Source organism: Cetorhinus maximus, chromosome 4 (assembly GCF_964194155.1).
Source record: "Cetorhinus maximus chromosome 4, sCetMax3.hap1.1, whole genome shotgun sequence".
Lineage (NCBI taxonomy): Eukaryota > Metazoa > Chordata > Chondrichthyes > Lamniformes > Cetorhinidae > Cetorhinus > Cetorhinus maximus.
The window spans coordinates 41,743,736-41,769,167 of NC_135882.1; the positions used below are offsets into that span (position 1 = coordinate 41,743,736).

Sequence of the window (25,432 nt, forward strand, 5' to 3'; positions counted from 1 at the left end):
GTTTTTTTGTGGGGGTATCAAAATGACTATTTTCTTTCACTTTTGCTTCCATAAATTTTCCATAAACCATTAAGTGTAATCATGTGAGCTCTCTCATTGCTACAGAACCAGGGCTGCCAATTCATTACCCTCAAATCATTTACAGTTTTTATCCAGTTATTGTTTAACAAGGCTTAGATTAGAATCTTCAAACTGCAACTGTGGAAAAAAAATTAGAATCTCTTTCTTTGGACTAGCACAGAACAATCACAAAGCATAATTATAATATGACTGTTGAATAATAAACATTTTTTCTTTTATTGATTGATATAGTATTTGATTTTGCATTTTTTTTTATTAACCCATAAACATGGGGATATTTGTAGCGAAATGACTGCCTCCATGGGTTGGCCAGTTCCACTGATTTTCAGATCATACATTGTGAATGGTGAAACACACAGTAAATTATACAAATAAAGCTACTAAACAGTCAGGAGTTGTCTTATTACATTCATTCTACAAAAATAATCACAAAACACATCTTCAAATAAAAATATAAACACTTGAATTCTGCATAACTTGTTCTCTTTTTTTAAAATTCTTTTATTTTTTCTCACATTTTAATGAAATGAATGAATTCAATTAATTTTAGCAGTTTTCTAACTTTAAGCCTTTTAATTTTTTTGCACATAATTCCTATCCTCCATTTTGTAAATGTTAGTTTCAAATATGTGACCTTTCATTGGCTGCAAGCAAGCTTTAAAGACAGGTTTCACAGCCAATAATACGTCTCTAAATCATAAGATTGACATGGCTTTGTAAAACATATGACTCGTTTGACCCCTGATGAAAAAAGGCATCATATCAGGACCAGGATCTGCCAAACAATTTTATTTAATAGTGTCTCCCAAAGCCCAGAAGCTCATAGTTGTGCTTTTCTAACACTTTTGGTTAGAATGAGGCTGCTTCTTTTTAAATACATCTTTTTTATATCTGTCCTTTGATTTGGCTTTATTTAACTCAATAGGGCAGTTGGGCAGCCTGTTCCTTGACCTCTACCAGTGCCACTCTGAAGTTGACTACTAGGAGGTATATGAAGACAGTTCAGGGGATCACACCGATTGTTTCAGACTCCTTATGAGAAAGTGCCTGACCTTTACAGTCCACAGTCAGCAACATGGCTGAAATCAGATACTCATCATGTGAGAGAAAATTATTTTTGGTTTGTAGATTTTATAATAATTTGTAGGCAATCGGCATCTTTATTTACACCAACCCAGACATAAATTTTAGATGTAATAAAAACTTAAAGCATTGTGTGCATTTATGTCTAATTGATGATAAACTACGTTCAGCTAACCATACCAAAATGCCCTGCAGCATCAGATCCAATAACAAAGAAACACACATCTTATATCTTGTGGTGCCTTATTTGTTATAAAAGTGGCCACCAGTTTTCTTCTGGGTTATGCTGCTATTAGTCACTGAGACATCAATTTAGATAAGAATGTCTTCAAAAACTGCAAGCCACTACAAATGATAATTGATTTGTTTTCTCCTTTCTCATAAATTTTTTTTGGTCAACTAAAATTGACAATAATTACGTTGCTGGACTTGAATATTCTGAAGCACATCCCACGTAAATGTGTACCAGGCAGATGTGTGATCCTGTGAGGTGTTCAGACACCAGGAAGGCCAATAATTTTGGGGTTAAACCACAACTAACTTTAGCCAAGAAACTTTATGCTGGTAACATGATAACATAACCAGCAAATGTGATGCAGAGACAGCTGTCCTTTGAAAACACACAGCACAGCACATACTTCATGAAAACATACGCAGTTTAAAAAAAAAATCCCTGTACTCGATTAGCTACTTTCTATTTGGATGCCAATAATGGGTAGATGACCAATTTAAACTGTCCTTGCCATTGTCAGATTTTATAGGGATAGGATATCGCCAAACCCTATACACAACTGCAGATTTCACTGTCTCCCATCTGGGAGAGGAATGCTAAGATCTGGATTTTATGAAGCAATTATGAACTCCTTCATTGATTCTTTTGGTAGTCTGACTGTCCACAAAGGACCACAAGACAGTTCACCTTTGCTGATAACGTGAGACAAGGATGGCAAGTACCACAAAAAGTAACATCACCTTCACTACACAGACCCGATGTAACATCAGATATTGACAAGGATATCAAGTGGCACAAAACCCTTCTTCTTCCCACTGCGCACTTTAATGAAACCATTAATTTCTTCACCCTTGTCCACACAGATCTGCAAATAGAGGGAAGCGTTAAATAGCGAGCCCCAGGAGATTCGTGTGGCAAAATTAAAACCCGCAGCAACACTCTAGAAGCTAATTTTCATGAGCTGTGACAATGGAAGCGTGTATGTGATGGATAGTTTTAATGAAAATCAAGTCTGTCTGTCTTATTTCCGATTTGGACATGCAACAACACCAAAGCCTAATCGCATGGTCTCAAGAAACTATGAGTAATTTTGCCTGTCGGCAACCTGGTGGAGTGGAGAGACTGTCCTTTATACAACCTGCCTGATTTTTGTTCCATTGATTCACTTCTCCAGGTTAACATCCAGGCCATGAAGTGAAAAATTATCTGCTCCAGTCTGCCCCTAACCCACCCCCACCCCAGGAACCATTGAAGGTGAGAGTACTATTTAAACATTTGTGCATATAGCATGATGATATTAAGGTTTTCAGTAGATAAACCAGCATTCAATGTTGCCTTGGCACAAGTAACAGAAAATAAACTGATGCATTTCTGTCATGCAAATATTACGGAAAATGGTGCAGGGGCAGGCATGGTGGCAGCAGCAAAATAGGTAGGTTTCTATCTATTTCCCACCTCAGTTCCTTCTTAGCTTGTTATGATATACTCCTTAAACCATGAGGATTCACACGGCGGTATTGTGAACCAGGATATTAAGCCTACATCTAAGGCTAGCCACAAGCTAAAAAAAAGTAGGGCTGGCTATCTCTCAAATACCTAAGCAGAAGTGAGTTTCTCCAAAGAGAAACAGGCAGATGTTTATCCTTGGAATCTTTTCCCAACCGTCACACAGCTTGCAATTTCATAGGATTATTCAGGATACTAGCTGTGCAATTTATAGAATGTTCCATACAGGTTCTGTTCAAAACACTCTAAACCTGTAAGGAAACAACCCTCTTGTTTCTGATATTTGGAAAGTGCATGTATTTGGAGGACCTTATCTCTAGTGTTTCTGTAATCTCCTGCATCCAGTTGGACATGACGGACTGTGAGGTGCTGATGCAACAGGAAAACCAGGAGGAGATTATGGTGTGAAAATTTAGCATGCCTATTAGTTGGTAATTAAACAGAGCTAGTCATGGGTTAATATGTTGCTGATAACATAGATGAGGTCAAAATGACACAAAGATAGCCTTTGGGCGGAATTTTCCGTACCCTCTGGAGTTGGGCGTGTTTGGGGACGTGAGTGGATAATCTGGCGAGAAGGCCAAAAACCAGTTTCACAACGTTGTGAAACCAGTTTGCAAACGTCTGCTCTGCCCATCAATGGCGGGCAGCGTTTCCCACTGTCAGACGTCAGGAACCTCATTGTAATACATCTGCATATCATTATAAGGCCAGCCCGCCGGAATCATCCCCCCACGCTGGATCATCCGGGCACATTGGTGTGATTGCACGTTGGCGTGTTTCACAACAGCATACATAAGATGTGCACTTAGTGGGCTGCACTTTGAGGCGAACTTGGAGGTGAGTGCCCAGTAACATTGTGCAGCACTTGTGAGGGTCGCCTGTTGGACTTTAAAGTTGAGGCGAGTTGAGGGATAGCAAGGGCTGCACTGCAGTTGAGCTGACTTGGGTGGGGGAGGGGTTGCGGGGTTGCCTTGTGGTTGATATTAGTGTACAAGCACGTGCATGAGGGGGGTTGAGGAAAGAGGCCACGCATCAGGGAAACCTTGTATAAAGTGACCATTCCTCCGCAGCTGCGGCAGTTCACATAAAGTTCACAAACATTGATGTGCTTGGAGTCAGGCCTCCAATTTATCTGTCCACTCAAGCAACACGGAGGTATCAAAGTGCCACCAAATGCTCCAGAGCTTTTCATCCCTTGAACACAGACTGCAAACTAATGAACGTTTTAGTGGACTGCAGAACAGTTGGATGACTGCGCACGTTGTACACTCTCCTTGCTAAAGCTGGCCATGGGGCAGTCACTGATGGAGGGGCTCTCAGCCCCTTGTAATGTCAGCATCCTGGTTTGGACCAGTCTCCCCCATGGTTCAAGCTAACAGTGCAGCCTCACAGTGCGGGTTAGGGGACTGTGCGCCTGAGCTGAGAGCACAGCATGTAGTCCAGTGGGCGAAGCTGCTGACAATCAGTCAAGTGGAATGGGGCAGAGGAAGGTGGCGTTTTGGGCAGCCATGCAGAGCACTAAACTCTGGCCATCCAAGTGATGGCCAGCACTCTCCGGGATGCCTTAAGGGGTCTTCAGACTTAACCAGGAGAGGTTCTTAGTACACCCATACTGATCTACGCATCTGTCCCTTTATCCTGCAGGAGGAGTTCATTAGGAGCATGAAGCCTGGTGAACTTGTTGTATGCTACATGGTACAGATAGTGGAGACGAAGGAGAAGAGAGCAACGGAGGTGCCTGGCTGCGCAAAGGAGGAGCAGCACCCTCAGGAAGAAAGGGCGGCTGAGGCTCCTGCACACACTGTTGAGAGACCACAGAGAGCCGTCGCTGGTCAGCACTTAGCAAGACCCAGCGTCTATAGACGTCGCCTTTCATTCCTGTAGAAGATCGAGAACCAGTGTTGCCAAAGGCTGCACATGTCTAGGAACTGGTCGGTCACATCTGCCAGCTGCTGCAGGATTTGGCGCCATGGGGACATGGAGGGCATTCACTGACAGTGGCTGTGAAAGTGACTGCGGCGCTTAACTTCTTATGCCAGTGGCTCCTTTCAGAGCAGTTGGATTTGCCCAGATCTCAGGTTTCCCACAGGTGCAGGGTGCTATCGACCCTACTCACACGGCGCTCAGATCTCCATCGCAACAAGTGGTTAACTATGTCAACTGCAAGGGCTTCCATTCGCTGAATGTGCAGCTGGTGTGCGACCATAACCACAAACACATCCTGCAGGTCTGTGCACAGTTTCCAGGGAGTGTCCACGACTCCTACATTCTCAGTTGGTCACAGATCCCTGACGTCTTCCAGGATCCAGAGGCTGCAGGGATGGCACCTTTGGGACAAGGGTAGGACGTGGCTGGTGACACCTGTGTGGCGGCCTCAGACTGCAGCAGAGCAAAGATACAATGAGGCTCATGCTCACCTTGGTGGAGCAAAACCATCGGGATGCTGAAAATGAGGTTCCAGTGCTTGGACCAGTCTGGTGGAACCTTGCAATATAGTCCACAGAGGGTGTCTTGCACTGTTGTTATTTGTTGTGGACTTTATAACCTGGTGCTGCAATAGGGAGAGGAGCTGGCTGAGGAGGAGATGGAGGTCTCCTCCGTTGAGGAGGACATCGATGGGGATGAGGGTGAGGAGGTCCTCAAAGGTGAAGCTGAAGGCAATGAGGCCATCGCACTGGCCAGACAAAGCAGGCATACTCGTGAGTCCTTCACAGCTGCTAGATTTATGGAGGATGATGACGACATGCAGTGAGGAGACACCGTAGATCCTCACATTGCATCTGTGAACCTTTGACTCCAGTCTGACTGATGGCAGTGCAGGTGACCTCTGTGATAATGCTCCTGTCATAGAGATGCAGCAGAGGCCTTAATAGTTGCTCGATTGCAGGAGGATGATGACGACGTGCAGTGAGGACACTTCATAGTTCTTCACATAGCCTCTGAGAATGTCTGACTCCTATCTGGCTGAGGGCAGCTCGCTTGCACTCTGTGATCAGGGTCATATCATGGAGATGCAGCCGTTAAACTTTAGAAGTATCTGACCTTTGTCAGACTTCAGCACCTGAGCCCTTCAGGAGCACAGCATCACTGGTCACAGATGCTGAAGGGATGGGGGCCAGCTCCACCTTAAAGGTATTGAGAGCACACAGAGAGAATGACGGAACTCTGTGAAGCCTGCCCACAACATTCTGGCAACAATGACAAGCACCATCGAGCTGCAGGCATCAGTAATGTGTTCAGGGAGTGTGAGGCCCGACCTCACTTTGGTCTGAAGGCTGCACAAAGCACAGGGAAGAGGCCCTGAACTGTGACACCTGCCTTTATCTTGTGCAAGGACCAAGGTTTCACATCTGAGTGACACAAACACTGGTCATCAGAACAAGGAGCCATTGGCAAGGAGAAATTCTTGGGAGTTTATTTACAATAGTGAACATTATGTAGAAGTAATTAACAACCGTGCCCAGGCTGTGCAATTACATCTTCTTAACCTTCCTAACCCTGCTGATTCATCCTGGTGCTCCCTCGAAATCCACAGCGGAGGTGGAGGAAGCCTGCTGTCTGCTTGTCTGTGATGTCCTTTATGGTGCCCTCTGGAGGGCCAAGACCTGGGCCTGTGTTCAGGGTTCTGTTGTGTGGCAGTGGCACCCTCCTCGGCCTGTGGAACTGGAGCTGCTGGGGTCACCGTAAGAGGGGATTTGGATGGACCAGATACTCCCGGAGTCACCTGGATGGATGGCGCCAGGGTGTATATCTGTTTGTCCTCCTCCCTATGGATGCCTGAGGGCCCCTATCTCACACCTTGAGGAGGAGGGGTAGCTGGAGTGAGATTGAGCTGCCCTGCACTCCTCTTGCATTGATACTATTGGAGGCCAACTATGGCATCAGCGATGGTGTTCATCCCGCACAGCAGTGCAGAAGCAATGTCCTGGACCAAGATCTCCATGGTGGACACCATCCTACCAGTATTGACCATGGTGTGTTGGCATGCTGGTACTATCACCTCACGCTGAAGATGGATGGACTCCTCCATCATGCCTTGCAATCTGAGCAGTGCAGCAGATATCCCTTCCAGATGTTCCTGAGCTTGCCTTTGCTGATCCAGCAACTGAGGTAAGACCAAGTCCAGGGGCTCACCACCTGACTCGGACTCAGCAGATTTCTGGCCTCCAGCAGTCCTCCAAGTGCCAGGGACCTGGGGAGTCCCTGCTGCTGTGGATCAGACAGTGCGATGTGCTCACCAGGTTGTGATCCCAAAGTTACTGCAAAGCTGGGTCCCACCGAGGTGTGTGTCTCTGCGTTGATTGAGGGTTTGGGTGAGCGCTGTGATGGGTCCTCAATGAAGATGCCTCAGATTCCTATTCAGAGGATTCTTTGGGGCTTGAGTCAAGGCGCTGGGCCCTGGACCCCCTTGGCTGTTTCCCAGATGTGCCTGCGAAAGCAAGGGGAGATAATTAGTGCATGGCAGTGGCCTGTGAAAGAGGACACATCACTCACGGCATGGTTGTCTGATGGATGTTGCATTGCTGGATCCTCACTTCTTAGAGCACCGCCGACCTCACCGTCAGCACAGGAACGGTCCAGATCCTCGCCAGCCAGCTGGATGTCTCTGTTTTCAAAATCCGTGGGGACCTTGATTTCAGGCATTCCTCCACCACCCCGTGACATCTCCCTTTTATTGTGTGCCAGCTTGTCCTGAATGAATACAGATGGAGAGAGTGTAAGCAAGACACCTGCCGGCTAGATGATAAATATGCCTGGCGTGAGTGGGTTGTGAGTGATCCCACGGACGGGGTGAGGACAATGAAGGTGTGTGTGAGAGACTGAATGGTGATGTCCCTTGAACTGGCAGTGAGTAAGGGCCCTGTGGATTTGTGGTGGGTTTGTGAGTTGAGAGCGATGAGACGAGGGACTTACCCTGGCAGAATGGAGGAGATCATTCATCCTCTTCGGCACTGGGTGGCTGTTCTCTTTTGCAGGGCATTAGTGCTGACCAGCGCTGCTACCGCTTCTCATGCTGGACCAAAACTGTTCACAGTATTCCAGGTGTGGTCTAACTAGTGCCTTGTATAATTTTAACAAGACTTCCCTACTTTTTACTCCATTCCCTTTGAAATAAAGGCCAAATTCCATTTGCCTTCCCAATTACCTGCTGAACTTGTATGCTAGCTTTTTGGGATTCATCCACAAGGACACCCAAATCCCTCTGTGCTGCAGCTTTCTCCATTTAAATAATATTCAGCTGCTCTATTCTTCCTGCCAAAGTGCATAACCTCACACTTTCCCACATTATGGCCAAGAATTACTGGTCAGCGAATGTGTGGGGGGGTGCCCGCTCGCCGATGCAGGATGACGCCGGGTGGAACTCCCGATGTCACCGTGCCTCATTTCAATTTTCAGGTCGGTGGGGGCTCGGCCGAATCAGCTGTGTGCCCGCCGACCTGTCAATGGCCTATTGAGGCCATTGACATACTTTGTCAATAATTTAATTACTTATTACTTAATTACTTATTAAGGTGGTAAGTGGACCTTAAGGTTGGCAGGCAGGCCGGGAGCCCTTGCAGGCATTGGAATAAGCATGAAACCTCATCCACAGGCGGGATGGGGTTTCATGCAGGTTTAAAAAAATTTAATTAAAGTGTATTTAAAACTGATGGACGTGTCCCAAATCATGTGACAGTGTCACATGAGGGGACATGTCAGGGAAATTTTTTTTTTCTGTTTTTAAGATTTTTGAATTTGGAGCCAACCTCCCTGAGGCAGCACTTAACCTCAGGGAGATGAGTGCACTCTTTTGTGCGCACTCTCGGCTCAGGGAATCCCCCCTCTGCCCGCACAGGGAGCGCATAGCGCTTCCTTGTGGACATCACGGTGGGAGGGCCTGAATTGGCCCGCCCACATAAAATGGCGAAGCGCCCCTGATTGGGGGTGCCTGCTCCTGAACTTCCCTGCAATGGAGGGAAAATTTTGCCCTATATTCCATCTGCCAATTTTTTGCCCACTCACTTAACTTGTCTATAGCTCCCTGTAGATTCTTTGTGTCATTCTTACCACTTGCCTTCCCAACTATTTTTGTGTCACCCGCAAAATTGGTGATAGTACATTCTTAATATTTGTAAATAATTGTGGCCCCAGCACTGATCCCTGTGGCATTCCACTAGTTATAGGCTGTCATCCTGAAAATGCCTCCCTTATCCCAACTCTGTCTTCTATTAGTTAACCAATCCCCTATCCATGCTAATATACTACCCACAACACCATGGGCTCTTATCTTATTAAGTAGCCTTATATGCGGTACTTTATCAAATACCTTTTGGAAATCCAAACTTATTACATCTACTGGTTTCCCCTTTATCTATCCTGCTTGTTACCTTCTCAAAGAATTCTAATAAATTTGACAGACATGATTTCCCCTTCATAAAGCCATGCTGACTCTGCTTGATTATATTATACATTTCTAAATGCTCTGCTATTACATCCTTTATAATGGACTCTAACATTTTTCCAATGACGGATGTTAAGCTAACTGGCCTGTAGCTACCTGTTTTTTGTCTCCCTTCCCAATTGAATAAGGGTATTACGTAGGCAGTTTTCCAATCCTCTGGGGCTTTTCCAGAACCTAAGGATTCTTGGAAGATTACTACCACTTCATCCACTATCTGTGTAGCTACTTCCTTTAATATCCTAGGATGCAACCCATCAGGGGACTTAATCGGCTTTTAGCCCCATTAGTTTCCCTGGTACTTTTTCTCTAGTGATATTTATTGAGTTTATTTCCTCCCCCACCTTTTGCCCCTTGATTATTTAGTATTTTTGGAATGCTATTAGTATCTTCTACCGTGAAGACTGATGCAAAGTATTTATTCAACTCCTCTGCCAATTCCTGGTTCCCCATTATTATTTCCCCAGCCTCATTCTCTAAGGGGCCTATGTTCACTTTGGCCTCTCTCTTCCTTTTTATATATTTAAAGAAGCTCTTACTGTCTGTTTTTACATTACTTGCTAGTTTACCCTCAAAGTTTATTTTCTCCCTCTATTATTATTTTGGTCATCTTTTGTTGGTTTTAAAACTTTCTCAATCCTCTGGCTTACCACTAATCTCTTCCTCTTTGTATGTTTTTTCTTTCAATTTGACCAAAGCAATCAAGTAAATCAAAGCAATCCGACAGAGTTTTATTTTTACAATCACTGAGAGCTTCAGCCAGTTTTTTTCATAGCTTAAAGAGCAAATCAATTACAAAACTTCAGATCATGAAAGTTAAATATACCTTATCTGCCCGTCATAAGCATTTATGCCTGCTCCATCAATTTGTGGCTTCCACACTGCAGGTTAAGGCCCTTGCAACAGCTAAAATGGGGTCTGTTTGAACTCAGTACTAAGTTCAAATGGTTCTGCTGTGTTTGGGTTTACCTCAGGTGTAAATAATGGCCCATGCTAGCTCCCCATGCCCACAAAAATTGGATTTGTCAGAAATGTGGGCAGTACTTCCACATCTGGGTCCCGCCTGCCACTTTAAAGGTCCCCAAATCTTTCCGACTCCAAAGAAATCAGCTCCTTTGTTTCCATTTTCACAAAAAAGAGGGACAAGGAACATTGTAGTTAAGGAGAAATACGAAATATTGAATGGGATAAACATAGTTAGGGTAGAAATATTAACATGTTTAACATCTATGAAAGTGAATAAACCACCAGGCCAGGGTGAAATGTATTCCAGGCAGCTGCCAGAAACAAGGGAAGAAATAGCAGTGTCTCTGACCATTAGCTTCCAATCCTCTCTGGCTGAAGGCGTTAGGACAGAAACTGGAAGACATTTAACATTGTACCACTATTTAAAAAGATAAGACTGGGTAGGCAAACTAAATACAAGCCAACCAGCCTAACCAAGGTGATGGGCAAATAATAAGAAAAAATTCCAAGGACAACAAAATTGTCATTCAGAAAGAGAGAGATTAATTAAGGAGTCAGCATGAATTTGTTGAGGGAAGGTTGTGTCTGACTAGATTGAATTTTTTGAGGAGGAAACAAGGAGCAATGAGATTTGATATAGTCTAAATGGATTTTGACAAGGACCCAGGTGGCAGATTGTTCAGAAAAGTAAAAGCTCATGGAATCCAAGGGAAAGTGGCAAGTTGAATCCAAAATTGATTCAGTAGTAGGAAGCAAAGGATAATGGTCGATGGGTGTTTTTTTGATTGGAAGACTGCTTCTAGTAGGGTTCCATAGGGCTAGGTCTGGGCCCCTTGCTGTTTGTGGTATGCATATAGCTCTGCATAGGTCTTTTACAGTGGACACAAACACAATGGGTCAAATAACCTCCTTCTGTGCTGTAAATTATTTCTGTGTTTCTATGACATAAATGTTGCTGGCCTTCCAGTGGCAAGGGACTTATCCTTGGCCTGTGAATTTGATAATTCCTTGTCCTAGAGTCGTATTTACCTGCTTCTGTTCCCTTTCTGCTTGCCACAGAAATATAAGCTTCGCTCGCTACCGTTCACATAAGTTGGGATAATTTCAGCCATAGTAGAACTGGCATTAAACATATTATACTGCGTAACTCACTGCTACAGATGGGATCTTTGAGCCATTACATGTTCATGGGGAACACTGTCCTTGCAAGTTGGGAAATCATGGGTACAGCGTCCTCAAAAATTACTGTTATCACATCCATAACTTCCTGATATGCACAGGAGGCATGTGAGTATCAAGTAAGAAAAATTAGCCCTAATATTATAGACCTACAATAGTATGCACCTATGTGCAGAATCAGCCCTCAAATTCCTCAGTGAGAGAACTACATTTTCTGAAATATTTAAAACATTTCTTCAAATCAATTATACTGAACCAATGACTTCTTGGGTTGAAATTTCTGCCCTTTTGTCCCAAACGAATCCGCTATTAGTAAATGTGGAATTTGAAAGCACTGGCCTTTAATGATGAGAAAGTGATCCATTAATTACATGAACACAACATGAACTTTTAAGTGAGGCTTCAATTACCATTGTTTTAATTTCCAATTATATGGAGCCTTGCCCACCGGAAGCACATATTATGAAATTGCTCCAAAAGTTTTCTGGACGAAAGCATTGCAGTTCACTCTTAATTTTGCAATATGCTGCCTTGGTGGGTGAGGCTCCATGCTGGGAGCATAGGTTTGGGCAATCACTCCTTAGTGATAATCTATGTCAATCATTATATACTTGAACCTTGGCAGTAACAGCAGTGTGAAGTCTGGTGAACTTATTGATGAAAAGGGTGTTGACTGCAATATGGATTCATTGGAACCAGCAATAGTGTCCTATGGTTGAAGGAGGGTATAAGGCAAATGTAATGTTCAAGTTTTTAATGGTATAAAATTAAGAGGTTTAAAAATAACAAAGAACTGCATGTCCAAGCTTAAAGGGCTCTGGATTGAGTAGGGGATTGGGAAAAAAACAATAACAGCTTGCATTTACATAGTGCCTTTCATGTAGTGAAATGTCCGAAGGCACTTCATGGAGTTGACAGTTTATTGATCTATATTTCTTTTGTTGAAAGGAGTTGGGGAGCCTTATATCTAATAGACTATACTATATTATTATGCTACATTTATTTTTCAGTCTTACAGATGGAAAATGGACACTTGAGGGTCCAATATAGCAGGTTACAAGCATGTGTTCATTCTGTGCCAGAAGTCTGCACCTACCATAATGGTAAAGGCACCTCCATAGACCATAGACCATTTACACTTGAAAGGGATTTGAGGCCTCAATTATGAAAATCATAGAATTATCAAAATATCTGCACAGAAGACAGTCATTTGGGCCATTGTGTTTGTGCTGGCTGGGAAAGAGCTATCCAGTCTAACCTCACTTTCCAGCTCTTAGTCCTTAGTCCTGTAGGATATGACACTTCAAGTACATATCTAATTACTTTTTAAATGCAGCGAGGGTTTCTGCCTCTACCACCATTTCAAACAGTGAGTTCCAGACACCCACTATCTTCTGGATGAAAAAATTACTCCTACTCTCTCCTTTATCCCTTTTACTAATGTTTCAATATATGCCCCTGGTTACTGACCTCTTTGCTAAGGGAAATAGGTTCTTCCTAACCACTATATCTAGGCCTCTCTTAATTTTATACACCTCCATTAAATCTTACCTCAGCCTACTCTGTTCCAAAGAAAGCATCTCCAGCTGGTCCAAGGTTTACTCACTGCTAAGCTTCTCTAGTCCTGGTAACATCCTTGTAAATCTCCTCTGTACCTTCTCAAGCATGGTCACATCCTTCTTGTAATGCAATGACCAGAAATGTACACAGTACTCTAGCTGTGGCCTAACTAGTTTTTAAATAGTTAGAGAATACCCTTGCTGCTCTTATTTTCTATACCTCAGCAATAAAAGGAAGAATCCCTCATGCCTTCTTGTTCAGCTTATTTACTTGTCCTGCTACCTTAAGCAATCTGTGGACATGAATTCCAAGGTCCCTCTATTCCTCTATACTTCTCAGTATCCTATTATTTATTGTGCATTCCTTTGCCTTGTTTGTCCTCCCTGAATGCATTAGTTCACACTTCTTCTGACTGAATTCTATTTGCCACTTTTTTTCTGATTACCTGACCAGTCCATTGAAATCACAATATCTTTACAGTGCAGATGGAAGCCATTTGGCCCATCGAGTCCGCACTGGCTCTCTGAAGAGCATTCCACCTACTCCCACTCCCCTGCCTTATCCCCATAACCTTGCACATTCTCTCTTTTCAGATAGCCATCTAATTCCCTTTTGAATACCTTGATTGAACCTGCTTCCACCGCCCTTTCAGGAAGTTTGTTTTGGACTCCAACCACCCTGTGGGTGAAAAATTTTTCAGCCACTCTGTGTCCTCCAGATCTGGCACCAGGGAGACAACATACTATCTTGCAATCAAATCTGTGGCTACAAACATTTACAGATTTCCTCCTCACTGTCAATCACAAGGCAAACTTTTGTATCATATGCAAACTTCTTAATTGTGCCTCCTGCGTTTAGATCTCAATCATTGATATAAACCACCAAAAACAAGGGACCAAGTGTTGAGCTCTTAGAAACTGCACTGAAAACAGCCCATCAGTCACAAAAACATGTGTTGCCTTTGCTTCTTGCCAATGAGCTAATTTTGGATCCAACTTGCCATGTTCCCTTGGATCCATTGAGTGTTTACTTTTCTGACCAGTTCGGGACTTTGTCAAAAGCCTTGAGAAAATTATGTAGACTACACCATGTGTTACCCTCATCGACTCGCTTTCTTACCTCCTCAAAAGATGCAATCAAGTTAGTCAGTCATGACCTTTCCTTAACAAATCCATGATGACTACCCTTGAATAATCTGTGCCTTTCTAAATAATAATTAATGCTGTCCCTCAAAATGTTTTTCCAATAATTTGCCTACCACCATGGTTAGGCTGATAGGCCTGTAATTACTTGATCTATTTGTTCCTCTCTTTTTAAATAACTGTACAATGTTAACAGTCCTCTGGCACCATGTTTGTAGCCAGACAGAATTGAAAAATGATGGTCAGAACCTCTGTTATGTCCTCCTTGCTTCTCTTAACAATCTGGGCTACATTTCATTTGAGCCTGGTGACATATCCATTTCCAAGAATGCTAAATCTCTTAATATTTCTCCTCTCATGATGTTTATCCTATCTCTCCTCCTTAACTAAAATGTCTGCATCATTTTCCTCTTTTGTGGAAACAGATGCAATTCATTTGCCTGTGACTTCCACCTCCAAACACAAGTGATCTTTTTGGTCTCTTATTGGTCCTATTCTTTCTTTAGTTATTCTCTTGCTTTTTATATGCTTATGAAACAATTTTAGGGTTTCCTTGATGTTACCTGCTGATATTTTTTCATGCTTTCCCTTTGCTTTCCTAATTTATTTTTTTAATTTCACCCCTGCACTTTCTATACTCCTCTAGGCTTTCTGCAATATTGAGCTCATGGTATCTGACAGAATCTTCCCTTAATTGCCACGTCCTACTTTGTATGCACCTTGACATCCAGAGGGCTATAGATTTGGGAGTTCCATTCTTTCTCTTTGTGGGAATGTATTCCTTCTGAACCCCCATTATTGCCTACTTGAACTCTCCCACTCTAATTCTGATTACCTTTAAGTAGTTGTTTCCTGTTCACTTTTGCTAAATCATACCTTAGATTAATAAAATTGTTTTTTCCTCAATTAAGAACTCCCCCTGGTTCTTCTGTGTCCCTTCCTGTAACTTCGCTAAATCAACTGAATTATGATCATTACCTTCAAAATTCTCTCCCACTGATATCCATTCCACCTGTTCAGTCTTATTCCACGTACAAACCATCCAGCTGGTACAGGTCCCTCTTCCCTCGGAACTGGTCCTACTGCCTTAGGAATCTAGAGCCTTCCCTCCTGCGCCACCTCTCCAGCCATGCATTCATCCACATTAAGTTCCTATTTCTGTGCTGACCAGCATGTGGCACGGGGAGTAATCTGGAGATTACTACTGCTGAGGTCCTGCTTAATAATTTCTCTCCAGCACCTTAAAATCTGCTTGCAGCACCTCATCCCTATAACCTGTGTTGTTGGCACCAATATAATGTGGAGCTGCTCACCCTCCACCTTGGGATGTTCTGCAGCCACTCAGTGTCCTCCAAATCTGATACCAGGGAGACAACATATTATCCTGCAATCAAATCTGTGGCTGCAGAAGTGCCTGCCTGTTCCCCTAACTGTTGAATTCCCTATCGCTACTGCTGTTCTGACTTTCCACCTACCCTCCTGAATTATGATCACTACCGCCAAAGTGCTCTCCTTTTGATGCCCCTTCCACCTGTCTAGCCTAATTTCTTAAGACTAAGGGTGGAATTGTCCGTGCCCACTGGCGTCGGGCATGTTCGATGGTGTGAGCGGACAATATGACGAGAAGGCCAAAAGTCGGTTTCACAACATTGTGAAACCAGTTTGTGATCGTCCGCTCAGCCCGTCAATGGCGGGCCGCATTTCCCACCATTGGACGTTGGGAACCTCATTGTAATACATCAGCATATCATTGTAAAGCTAGCCCTCCAGACTCATTCCCCCTGCCCCGCTGTATCATCCGCCCATCACTCCGACATGTTTCACAGCAGCATACAAAAGGCGTGCACTTGGCGAGCTGCACTTTGAGGGGAACTCGGAGGTGAGTGCACAGTAACGTTGTGGAGCACTCACGAGGGATGCCTGTTGGACTTCAAGGTGGGGGTGCATGGGGGGGTTGCAAAGGCTGCCCTGTGGTTGAAGGTAGCACACAAGCATGCGTGGGGTAGAGGGGTGGTGGGTGAGGGAAGCGGGCATGCATTAGGGACACCTTGTATAAAGTGACCATTCCTCTGCAGTTGAGACAGTTCAGGTGCAGCCACATTGATATGATTGGAGGCAGGCCTTTAGCTTATCTGCCCATTCAAGCATCGCAGGGGCATGAAAGTACTACCAAATGCTCCAGAGCTTTTCACCCCTCGGGCACAGTCTGCAAACTAATGAGCATTTTAGTGGACTGCAAAACAGTTGGACGACTGGGCAAGTTGTACAATCTCCTTGCTAAAGCTGGCCATGGAGCAGTCACTGGTGGAGGCGCTCACAGCCCCTTGCAATCTCATCATCCCAGTTTGGACCAGTCTCCCCATGGTTCAAGCTAACAGTGCAGCCTTACAGTGCGGGTTAGGAGAATGCCTGTGCCTGAGCTGACAGCACAGCATTCAGTCCAGTGGGCAAAGTTGCTGCTAATCAGTCAGGTGGAGTGGGGCAGAGGTGGGTTGGATTTCAGGCAGCCATGCAGTGCACTAAATTCTGGCCATCTAAATGGTGGCCAGCACACTGCAGGGTGCGTTAAGGGCCTTCAGACTTAACCAAGAGATGTTCTTAGTGCACCTAAGCTAACCCATGCGTCTCTCTCTCTCTTTCATCCTGCAGGAGGAGTACATCAGGACCATGGAGCCTGGTGAATTATGTCTTGTGGTGTACAGAGAGAGAAGATGACGGAGAAGAGAGCAGGTGCCTGGCTGCGCAGAGAGAGGAGCAGCACCCTGTAGAAGAAGGGGCAGCTGGGGCCATCCACACAGGCCGCTGAAGAGCCACAGTGAGCTGTTTGCTGGTTGGCGCCTAGCTAGACCTGGGGTCTATAGATGCCGATTTTCATTCCTGCAGATGACCGAGAACCAGTGTCACCGAAGACTGTGCGTGTCTAGGGAACTGGTCGGTAACATCTGCCAGCTACTGCAGGATTTAGCGCCACGACACATGAAGGGCATCCACTGCCAGTGGCCGTGAAAGTGACAGCGGTGCTCAATTTCTACGCCAGTGGCTCCTTTCAGGGCTCCGCAGGTGACCTCTGTGGGATATCACAAGCCTCCAACCACAAATGAATCCATGAGGTCATGGATGCCATCTTCGTGAGGACACACAACTTTGTGCATTTTGCCCGGGACCAGGAGAGCCAGGATGCAAGGGTGATTGGGTTTGCCCAGATCTCAGGTTTCCCACAGGTATAGGGTGCGATCGACTGCATTCACATGGCGCTCAGATCTCCATCGCAACACGAGGTCAACTATGTCAACCACAAGGGCTTCCACTGGCTGAATGTGCAGCTGGTGTGTGACCACCACAAATGCATCCTGCAGGTCTGCGCACAGTTTCCATGAAGTGTGCACTACTCCTACATTCTCAGTCGGTTACAGATCCCCGACGTCTTTCAGGGTCCACAGAGGCTGCAGGGATGGCTCCTCGGGGACAAAGGCTACACACAGAGGACATGGCTGATGACACACGTCTGGCAGCCTCAGACTACAGCAGAGCGAAGGTATAATGAGGCTCATGCTGCAACTGGTGGAGCAGACCATCGAGATGCTGTAAATGAGGTTCCGGTGCCTGGACCAGTCTGGTGGAGCCCTGCAACATAGTCCACAGAGGGTGTCAGGCATCGTCATCGCCTACTGCACCCTTTACAACCTGGCACTGCAACAGGGAGAGGAGCTGGCTGAGGAGGAGATGGAGGAGCTGGAGGTCTCCTCCGATGAGGAGGATGTCGACGGTGATGAGGCTGAGGAGGTCCTCGAAGGCGACGATGACAGGGATGAGGCCCTCACAATAGCCAGACGAGGAAGGCATGCTCGGGAGGCCCTCATAGTGCTCGATTTGCGGAGGATGATGACTACATGCATTGAGAAGATACCATAAGATCCTCACATTGCATTTTGATTCCAGTCTGGCTTATGGCAGCACACATACCCTCTGTGATAATGCTCCTGTCATGGAGACACATTGGAGGCCCTAATAATTGCTCGATTGCAGGAGGATGATGGCAACATGCAGTGAGGACACTCCATAGATCTTCACAGAACCTCTGTGAATGTCTGACTCCTGTCTGGCTGAGGGCAGCTCGGTTGCGCTCTGTGATCAGGGGTATATCATAGAGAGGCAGCCATGAAACTTTAAAAAACATCTGATCCTTTTCCACCTTCAGCACCTGACCCCTTCAGGAGCACAGCGTCGCTGATCGTTGATGCTGAAGAGATGGGCTGAGGACACAAACAGAATGACGGAACTCTGTGATGCCTGCCCACGACATTCTGGCAACAATGACAGGCACCGTCAAGGTGCAGGCATCAGTAATGTGTCCAGGGAGTTGAGGCCGGACCATCACTTTGGTCTGAAGGCTCCACAGGGCACAGGGAAGAGGCAGTAGACTGAGACACCTGCCTTTATCTTGTGCAGAAAGGTTTCACAACTGAGAGACATGAACACTGCTCATCAGATCAAGAAGCCATAGGCAGGGAGACATTCTTTGGAATTTATTGACAAAAGTGAACATAATGTTCAAGTGATTAACACCCATCACCAGACTGTGCAACTATATCTTCTTAACCTGCCTAACCCTGCCACTACATCTTGGTGCTCCCCAAACATCCACAGCAGAGGTGGAGATAGCCTCCTGTCTGTGATGATATTGATGGGTGTCCCCTGGAGGGCTGAGACCTTGAGGGCCCTGGCCTACATTCGGAGACCTGCTGTGTAGCAGTGGCACCCTCCTTGGCCTGTGGAGCTGGAGCTGTTGAGGTCACAGGAAGAGGGGATTCGGCTGGGCCGGTCACTCCCAGAGTCACCTGGATGGATGGTCCTGGAGTTGTGCCTGTTGATCCTCCTCCCTATGGGTGCCCAAGGGCCCTTGACTGTTTCTTTGAGGAGAAAGGGTAGCTGGAGTGAGATTGAGTTGCCCCGCACTCCTCTTGTATACACACTGTTGGAGGCCAACATTGGCGTCAGCGATGGAGTTCAGCCCGTGCAGCAGTGCAGGAGCGACATCCTGGACCAATGTCTCCATGGCACCATCATCCTACCAGTGTTGACCTCGGTGCATTTGCATGCCGGCGCTATCACCTCTGCCTGAAGGCGGACAGACTCCTCCACTCTGCCTTGCAATCTGAGGAATGCAGCGGACATCCCTTCCTGATGTTCCCTAGCTTGCCTTTGCAGCTCCAGCAACTGTGACATGACCGAGTCCAGAGGCTTGCATTTTAATGGGACTCAGCAAGTTTCTGGCCTCCATGCAGTCCTCAGGGTGCCAGACACCTGGGAAGTCCCTGCCACCACCTGCTGTGGATCAGACAGTGTGGTGTGCTCACCAGACTGTGATCCCGAGGCTACTCTAAAGCTAGGTCCCACTGAGGTGTGTGTCTCTGCACTGGTGGAGGGTGTGGGTGAAGCTGTGATGGGACCTCAGGGAGGGTACCTCCAGATTCCTCTTCAGAGATTTCTTCGGGGCTTGAGTAGAGGCTCTGGGTCATGGACACCGTCGCCTGTTTGACAGATGTGTCTGCGAAAGCAAGGGGAGATAATTAATGCATGGCAGTGGCCTGTGAAACAGGACACATCAGTCACAGCATGGTTGGATGTTGCACTGCTGGATCCTCACTTGGGAGAGCACTGTCGACCTCACTGTCAGAACAGGAATGGTCCAGATCCTCACCGGCCAGCTGAATGGCTCTGCTTTCAAAGTCTGCGAGGACCTTGATTTTGGGCATTCCTCCACTGGCAAATGACCTCTCTCTCTTCCTGTGTGCCAGCTTGTCCTGCATAAATAGAGATGGAGAGAGTGTAAGCAGGTCACCTGCCAGGCCAGATGACAAGTATGCCTGGCATGTGTGGGCGGTGAGTGGTCCCATGGACTGGATGAGGACAATGAAGGTGTGTGTGAGAGAGTGAATGGTCCCTTGAACTTGCATTGAGTGAGGGCCCTGTGGATGTGTGATTGGTTTGTGAATTGAGAGTGATGAGAAGAGTGAAAAAGAGGAGATCATTCATCCTCTTGTGGCACGGGGTGGCTGTCCTCTTTTGCAGGGCGTTGGTGCTGACCACCACTGCCACCCCCCTCCCAAGCTGGATTGGTGATGTTGCTGCCCATTCTGCAGCCAGAGCAGGGGTAGAGGACATCGCAGTGAGCCTCCACTGCGTCCAAAAGGCTTTTGAGAGACGTGTCACTGCACCTGGGGGCTGCAGGCTTTTTGCTTTTCAGGGCCATGTCTTCCGTGCAGCAGTCATGGGCTGGAAGCACTGAGTGGCGTGTGCATGGCTGCACTTTAAATGCAGCACCCAGCGTGGTTAAGTGGCGAGATGATGGCGTAGAGGGCAAATGAGTGTCCACCTGCCATGGAAACAGCGTGATTCCCAGGAATGCTTAATTAATGTGGCGGGTTTGGAATGATACGGCATGAAAATCTGCCATTGTGGCTGGTGGGTAAATGTTGTTTTACCCGCCTGCTACCGCACTTAATGCAAATCAGGGACGATTCCGCCCAAGTCCAGATTGGTGCCCTATCTTGTTGGGCTTGCTACGTACTGTCTAAAATCGTTCTCCTGAATGCATTTTAACAATTCTATGCCCTCCATACATTTTACACTGATTCTTTCCAAGCCTATATTAGGATAGGTGAAATCTTCTATTACTGTCCTGTTGTTTTTGCGCTTCTCAGAGATTATCCCACATATTTGCTCTTCTATTTTCCTCTGTCTTATGGGGGCCTAAAATTCACTTCCAGCAATTGATGATCTTCCCAGCAATTCATCCCTCTTCTCAGGTGTAACTGTGTTTTTAAAGCAACATTGTTATCCTCCTCCTTATTTATCCTGCTCTCTGTCCCATTTGAAAAACATGCAACCAGGGCCTGAATTTTACATCCCTCTGGTGGCAGGGTGGCAGGCTGTGTTAGGGAGCAGGGGGAGGTTTGTGAAATTGGGCATGATACTAGTGGCGCCAGGAACTGGTGCCTACCTATCCCTGCCTTTACCTGCTGCAGTTTTCCAGGGGTGGGGAAGCCTTTGGATGGCCCACTTGGAAATGGGCCAATTGAAGTCCTTAAGCCAATTAATAGCCACTTAAGGGCCTCCTCCCACCACCACCGGGATTTTATCCTCAGCAGAAGGCCAGCATCAAGTGTCCAACCAACCCTCACTTGTCCAGCCCAGCCTCATGTTCAAGCCTCGTTCCTTTGTAGCTTGCTTCCCCGGCAACTCGCTGTAGTCTCAGCAGTGGCCACTACTCCTGGTGGCGCTGCTGGGACAAACAGTTTTCAAGTATTTCGCAGGCACGACTTCCCCCAATGGGGTGGAGGACCTGTCTCAAGCCAACTAAGCGCTAAGTGGCTGTGGGGTGAACCTGCCAAGGAGGGGCAGACTCGCCCCCCCACCCCCAACTTTTACACTAGGGTGTCTGGGCCCCACCCCTAGTCTAAAATTCAGTCCCAGAAATGTTGAGCTGCCATTCTCACCATTACTTAAGCCATGTTTCAGTAATATCTACATCATTATACCTCCAAGGGTCTATTTGTACCCTCAGTTTAGCTGTCTTATTCATTCGACTCATTGTTTTGAAGTATACACCATGAAGCACTGCCAAACTCCCCCTATTTTTTAGCCATTGTTTTCTCTGCCTTTCACACTGGCTTACTAATTTTCTGCTCTCTATTTTCAAATTTACTTCTTTCCCTTCTGAATCTATGCTCAGGTTTCCATCCCCCTGCCAAGCTACTTAAATCCTTCCTAATAGCTCTAGCAAACTTTCCTGTCACCATTTTGGCCCCTGAATGTTCCTTGACATGCAGAAGGCCCTAGATTTGGGAGTAATTTTATCTTTGTGGAATTATAATTGTTCTGAACTCTCATTATCTTCTCCTTGAACACTTCCCATTGCTTTGACTCTGATTTACCTTCAAGGAGCTGTTTTCAGTCTACCTTCCCTAAAATGCACACCAGCTTAATAAAATTGGCCTTTCACCAATTGAGAACTCTTACTCCTGGTTTATCTTTTTCCTTATCCATACTTTATTAACTAATTCAAACTAAGGGATAATTTGGAGATGTTATTATGTGAACTTTATTTTTCATAATTAATATAAAATTAAAAGAGATTTTAGATGGTAATGACCTGATTTTCTTTCACATTTATCTGTCCTTCTTCTTTAGAGCCTGTGAATGGTTTGGTGCATCTGAAGACCTTCTCACCCACCATCACTTTCTGAACAAACGATGCAGGAAAATATCCAACTCGGTCAGCAATTTTACCCTGGGAAATGGAAAAGAAAAATAAACATTAAAGAGGATTAACTTCAACCAAGTCCACTGTTACACAAGGATCAGGATTGTAATGTTACAGCCCTATCTTTGATCCAGTATGATATCTAGCCAGGCTCCTCACTGGCACTACCATGTCATTACATTACCTCAGGCGGACTGGAGGAGGAGGGGCACACCAAATGGCTTGTGGTCTGTTCATTTTTGTTTCTCATTCAATGCAAATGGATGGGATTAAAAGCTTTCATTGTTGGCTCTAAGGGTGAAATGAGCCCAGTTAGTTTTAACCAACTCATAAAGGGCGTTGTCCACAGCACAGAGTGGTCTCTATCACTTAAAGATACTAAACTGATGGACTGACTTAGAGATGTAATAGATTGGCTGCTCTGGGAATGGAAATATTGTGCAGTAGGTTCTGTTCAGAGGTTGTGATTCAAGTATATTGTTGTGTAGACTAGGGGAGTTTAACTATATGGCCCCAAAATTTCAACACTCCATCTGATTGTCCAACGGGAGAATAGATCAGGTTTGGAGGTCAGTGCACTTGTTTTGCTAGACTCTTGATTTTCCACCAATTAAAATTAATTGGGAGCTTCTGAATCAGGCATGATGGCCTCTGCACTTGGTCTTCCAAACATGCCAGTGCACTTGGTTGCTATTTAAGGGGCTAGGCATCAACCTCATAGTCTAAGTATGAAACTGAACTTGCAGAGACTGAACGGTCAAGAGATATGATGATAACACTGCAGCACCATTTCTCTAACTGCTAATCCCTGAACATACAGCTCCTTGCTGGGTTTACAGGATCATAAAATTAGAGTCTGATTTTGCAGACCTGTGCGAAGAACACGCTCTTTGCTTTTCTGCAAACAGAAAAATGAAGCTTCCATTATAACAATGTTCGAATTCATTTCAGTGACGACATTCACGAGCCAACTGCATTTAAAATCTTTTATCCAAATACCATAACAATTTGAAATGTACTTTGTAATTAGCAGAAATCGTGCAAGTAATCATCCATGATTTCTGTCTTTTCTAACTTCACTGGGACGCCGCCATGTTTATAAGGTAGTGAATATAATTTATGTAATGTCTAATTTGCACTTCACTAATAGAAATGTACTAAATCTGAAGTCTTAGCAGGGGGGTTTCGGTTTCTCTAGTTTTTAACATGATTCAAAATGTGATTACTTAAATGTTAATTAATTTTTTAAAAGTATGGGCCATATTTTCTATTTTAAAAACGGCGGGCCAGGTCCGGATGTGGAAGTTCCATCCCCTTTTCCAACAATTCCAATTTTTGTAGACAGGGGGAAGGGAGGGTGGCACGATTCACACAAGGAGGAAACCCAAACTCTGCAGGGTTATTTGAACTTAATGCTGAATTCAAACAGATCACATTTTGGCTATTGCAAGGGCCACAATCCACAGTGTGGGAATCACAAATTTATGGAGTAGACATAAACACTCTCCAAGGGTGGATAAGGTCTGTATAACTGTCATGTTTGTTGTTTCTACAGGATGTCCATTGGAAATTCTGCAAAAGAGGGCATCTAAGCATCCTGCTGGGTCATATATTCGTCAAAAACTTTGTTCCAAATTTATTTCAGTAGAGTGATTCATATTAATTTGGTTTGGAAAATCATAATAAATATTTTGGAGTAGAATTTCCACAGGGTACTGTGATCTCTCACCATCATTTTGGCAGAAATTTGGAGAAACAGAGCAAACAGCCACTGATGCCATTTCACTGGGGTTTCCTTTGATCTTTCACAAATGAATGGCAAACAGCTGAAAGAACCCAATGGAAATTACTGCTGATGTTATATGTAGCATTACAAACTGAACAAGCACCTACAAGGATTACATAAGGCAAACTTTCTGGTCCTGCTACCAAAGCTAAAGGCCCATTGATATAAGAGTAAATTCTGAAGTTACCAATATCAATGGCACAGAGTTGTACTAGCACTGGAAAATTCTGCTTCAAATCATAGTCTTATCTATGTCTTTGTGATGCAGAAGATGGGGGTTGGATATATCACAGTGACTGCTGAACAATGGGCAGAAATTTCCCCCTGTTGGGAGGGGTTACATGGGGGCGGAAGGGGGCCAGCGCAAACCTGATTGGGGCCGTGCCGCCATTTTACATGGGCGGGCCAGTTAAGCTGAGCGCTCCCTGTGCAGGCTGGGGAGGGGGAGGATTCCCTGAGTCGAGAGGTGCCTCAGGGAGATTAGTTTAAGTTTAAAAATTTAAGTAAAGAAAAGGAAATATTTTAAGACATGTCCCCTCATGTGACTGTGTCACATGAACTGGGACATGTTCATGAATTTTGATAAAAAATTTTATTTAATTAATGAAACCTTCATGAATCCCCATCCAGCCCGTGGATGAGGTTCCATGAAAAATGTGAAGGCTGCCTGGGCTCTTTGCCTGCCCCCCAGCCTTAAGGTTGGATGGGTAGCCCTGTTAATTGTTTTAATGACTATTTAAATGGGCTTAATAGGCCGTTGACAGTTTGGCGGGCGTGCAGCCGACTCGGCTGCGTGCCCACCGAACGGAAAGTCTAAATGACGCGCGGCGACATCCGGACGCCCACCTGACGTCATTTTATGCGTTGGCGAGTGGGCCCCTTGCTGACCCAAAAATTCTTCCCAATGTATGAGGACATGATGGCCTAGCTGGCCTGTTGATAACACACCCATCACTTCATATTTGATTCAAAAATCTATGGATTATAGTATGCAAAATGCATGAAATTAACCAAAATGCCTATGGGTAGCATTGTGGTTATAATTCCTAATCCCACCATATGAATTTGAGAAATTTAAAAAAATCAATATATCTGGGAGTAACAAGATGGTATAAAAGTGACAATGAAGCAAATTGTTGTAAAAACTTGTTCACTAATGTCCTTTGGGGAAAGAAAGCTGCTGGTCTTA

The 25,432-nt window shown here is 45.2% G+C and overlaps 1 protein-coding gene across 1 annotated transcript in view; it reads right to left on the reverse strand.

The window, feature by feature from the left end:
* Positions 1–333: 333 nt before the first annotated feature.
* The window catches only part of stac (SH3 and cysteine rich domain), a 218,465-nt gene continuing 193,366 nt past the window's right edge, over positions 334–25,432 (reverse strand). Inside the window, exons 10-11 of the mRNA XM_078540102.1 lie at positions 22,347–22,484; positions 334–2,261 (exon numbers count right to left, since the gene is read on the reverse strand). Of these exons, the coding sequence (XP_078396228.1) occupies positions 2,163–2,261; positions 22,347–22,484 (237 nt within the window). The 3' untranslated portion in view covers positions 334–2,162. The remainder of the gene's footprint in view (positions 2,262–22,346; positions 22,485–25,432) is intronic.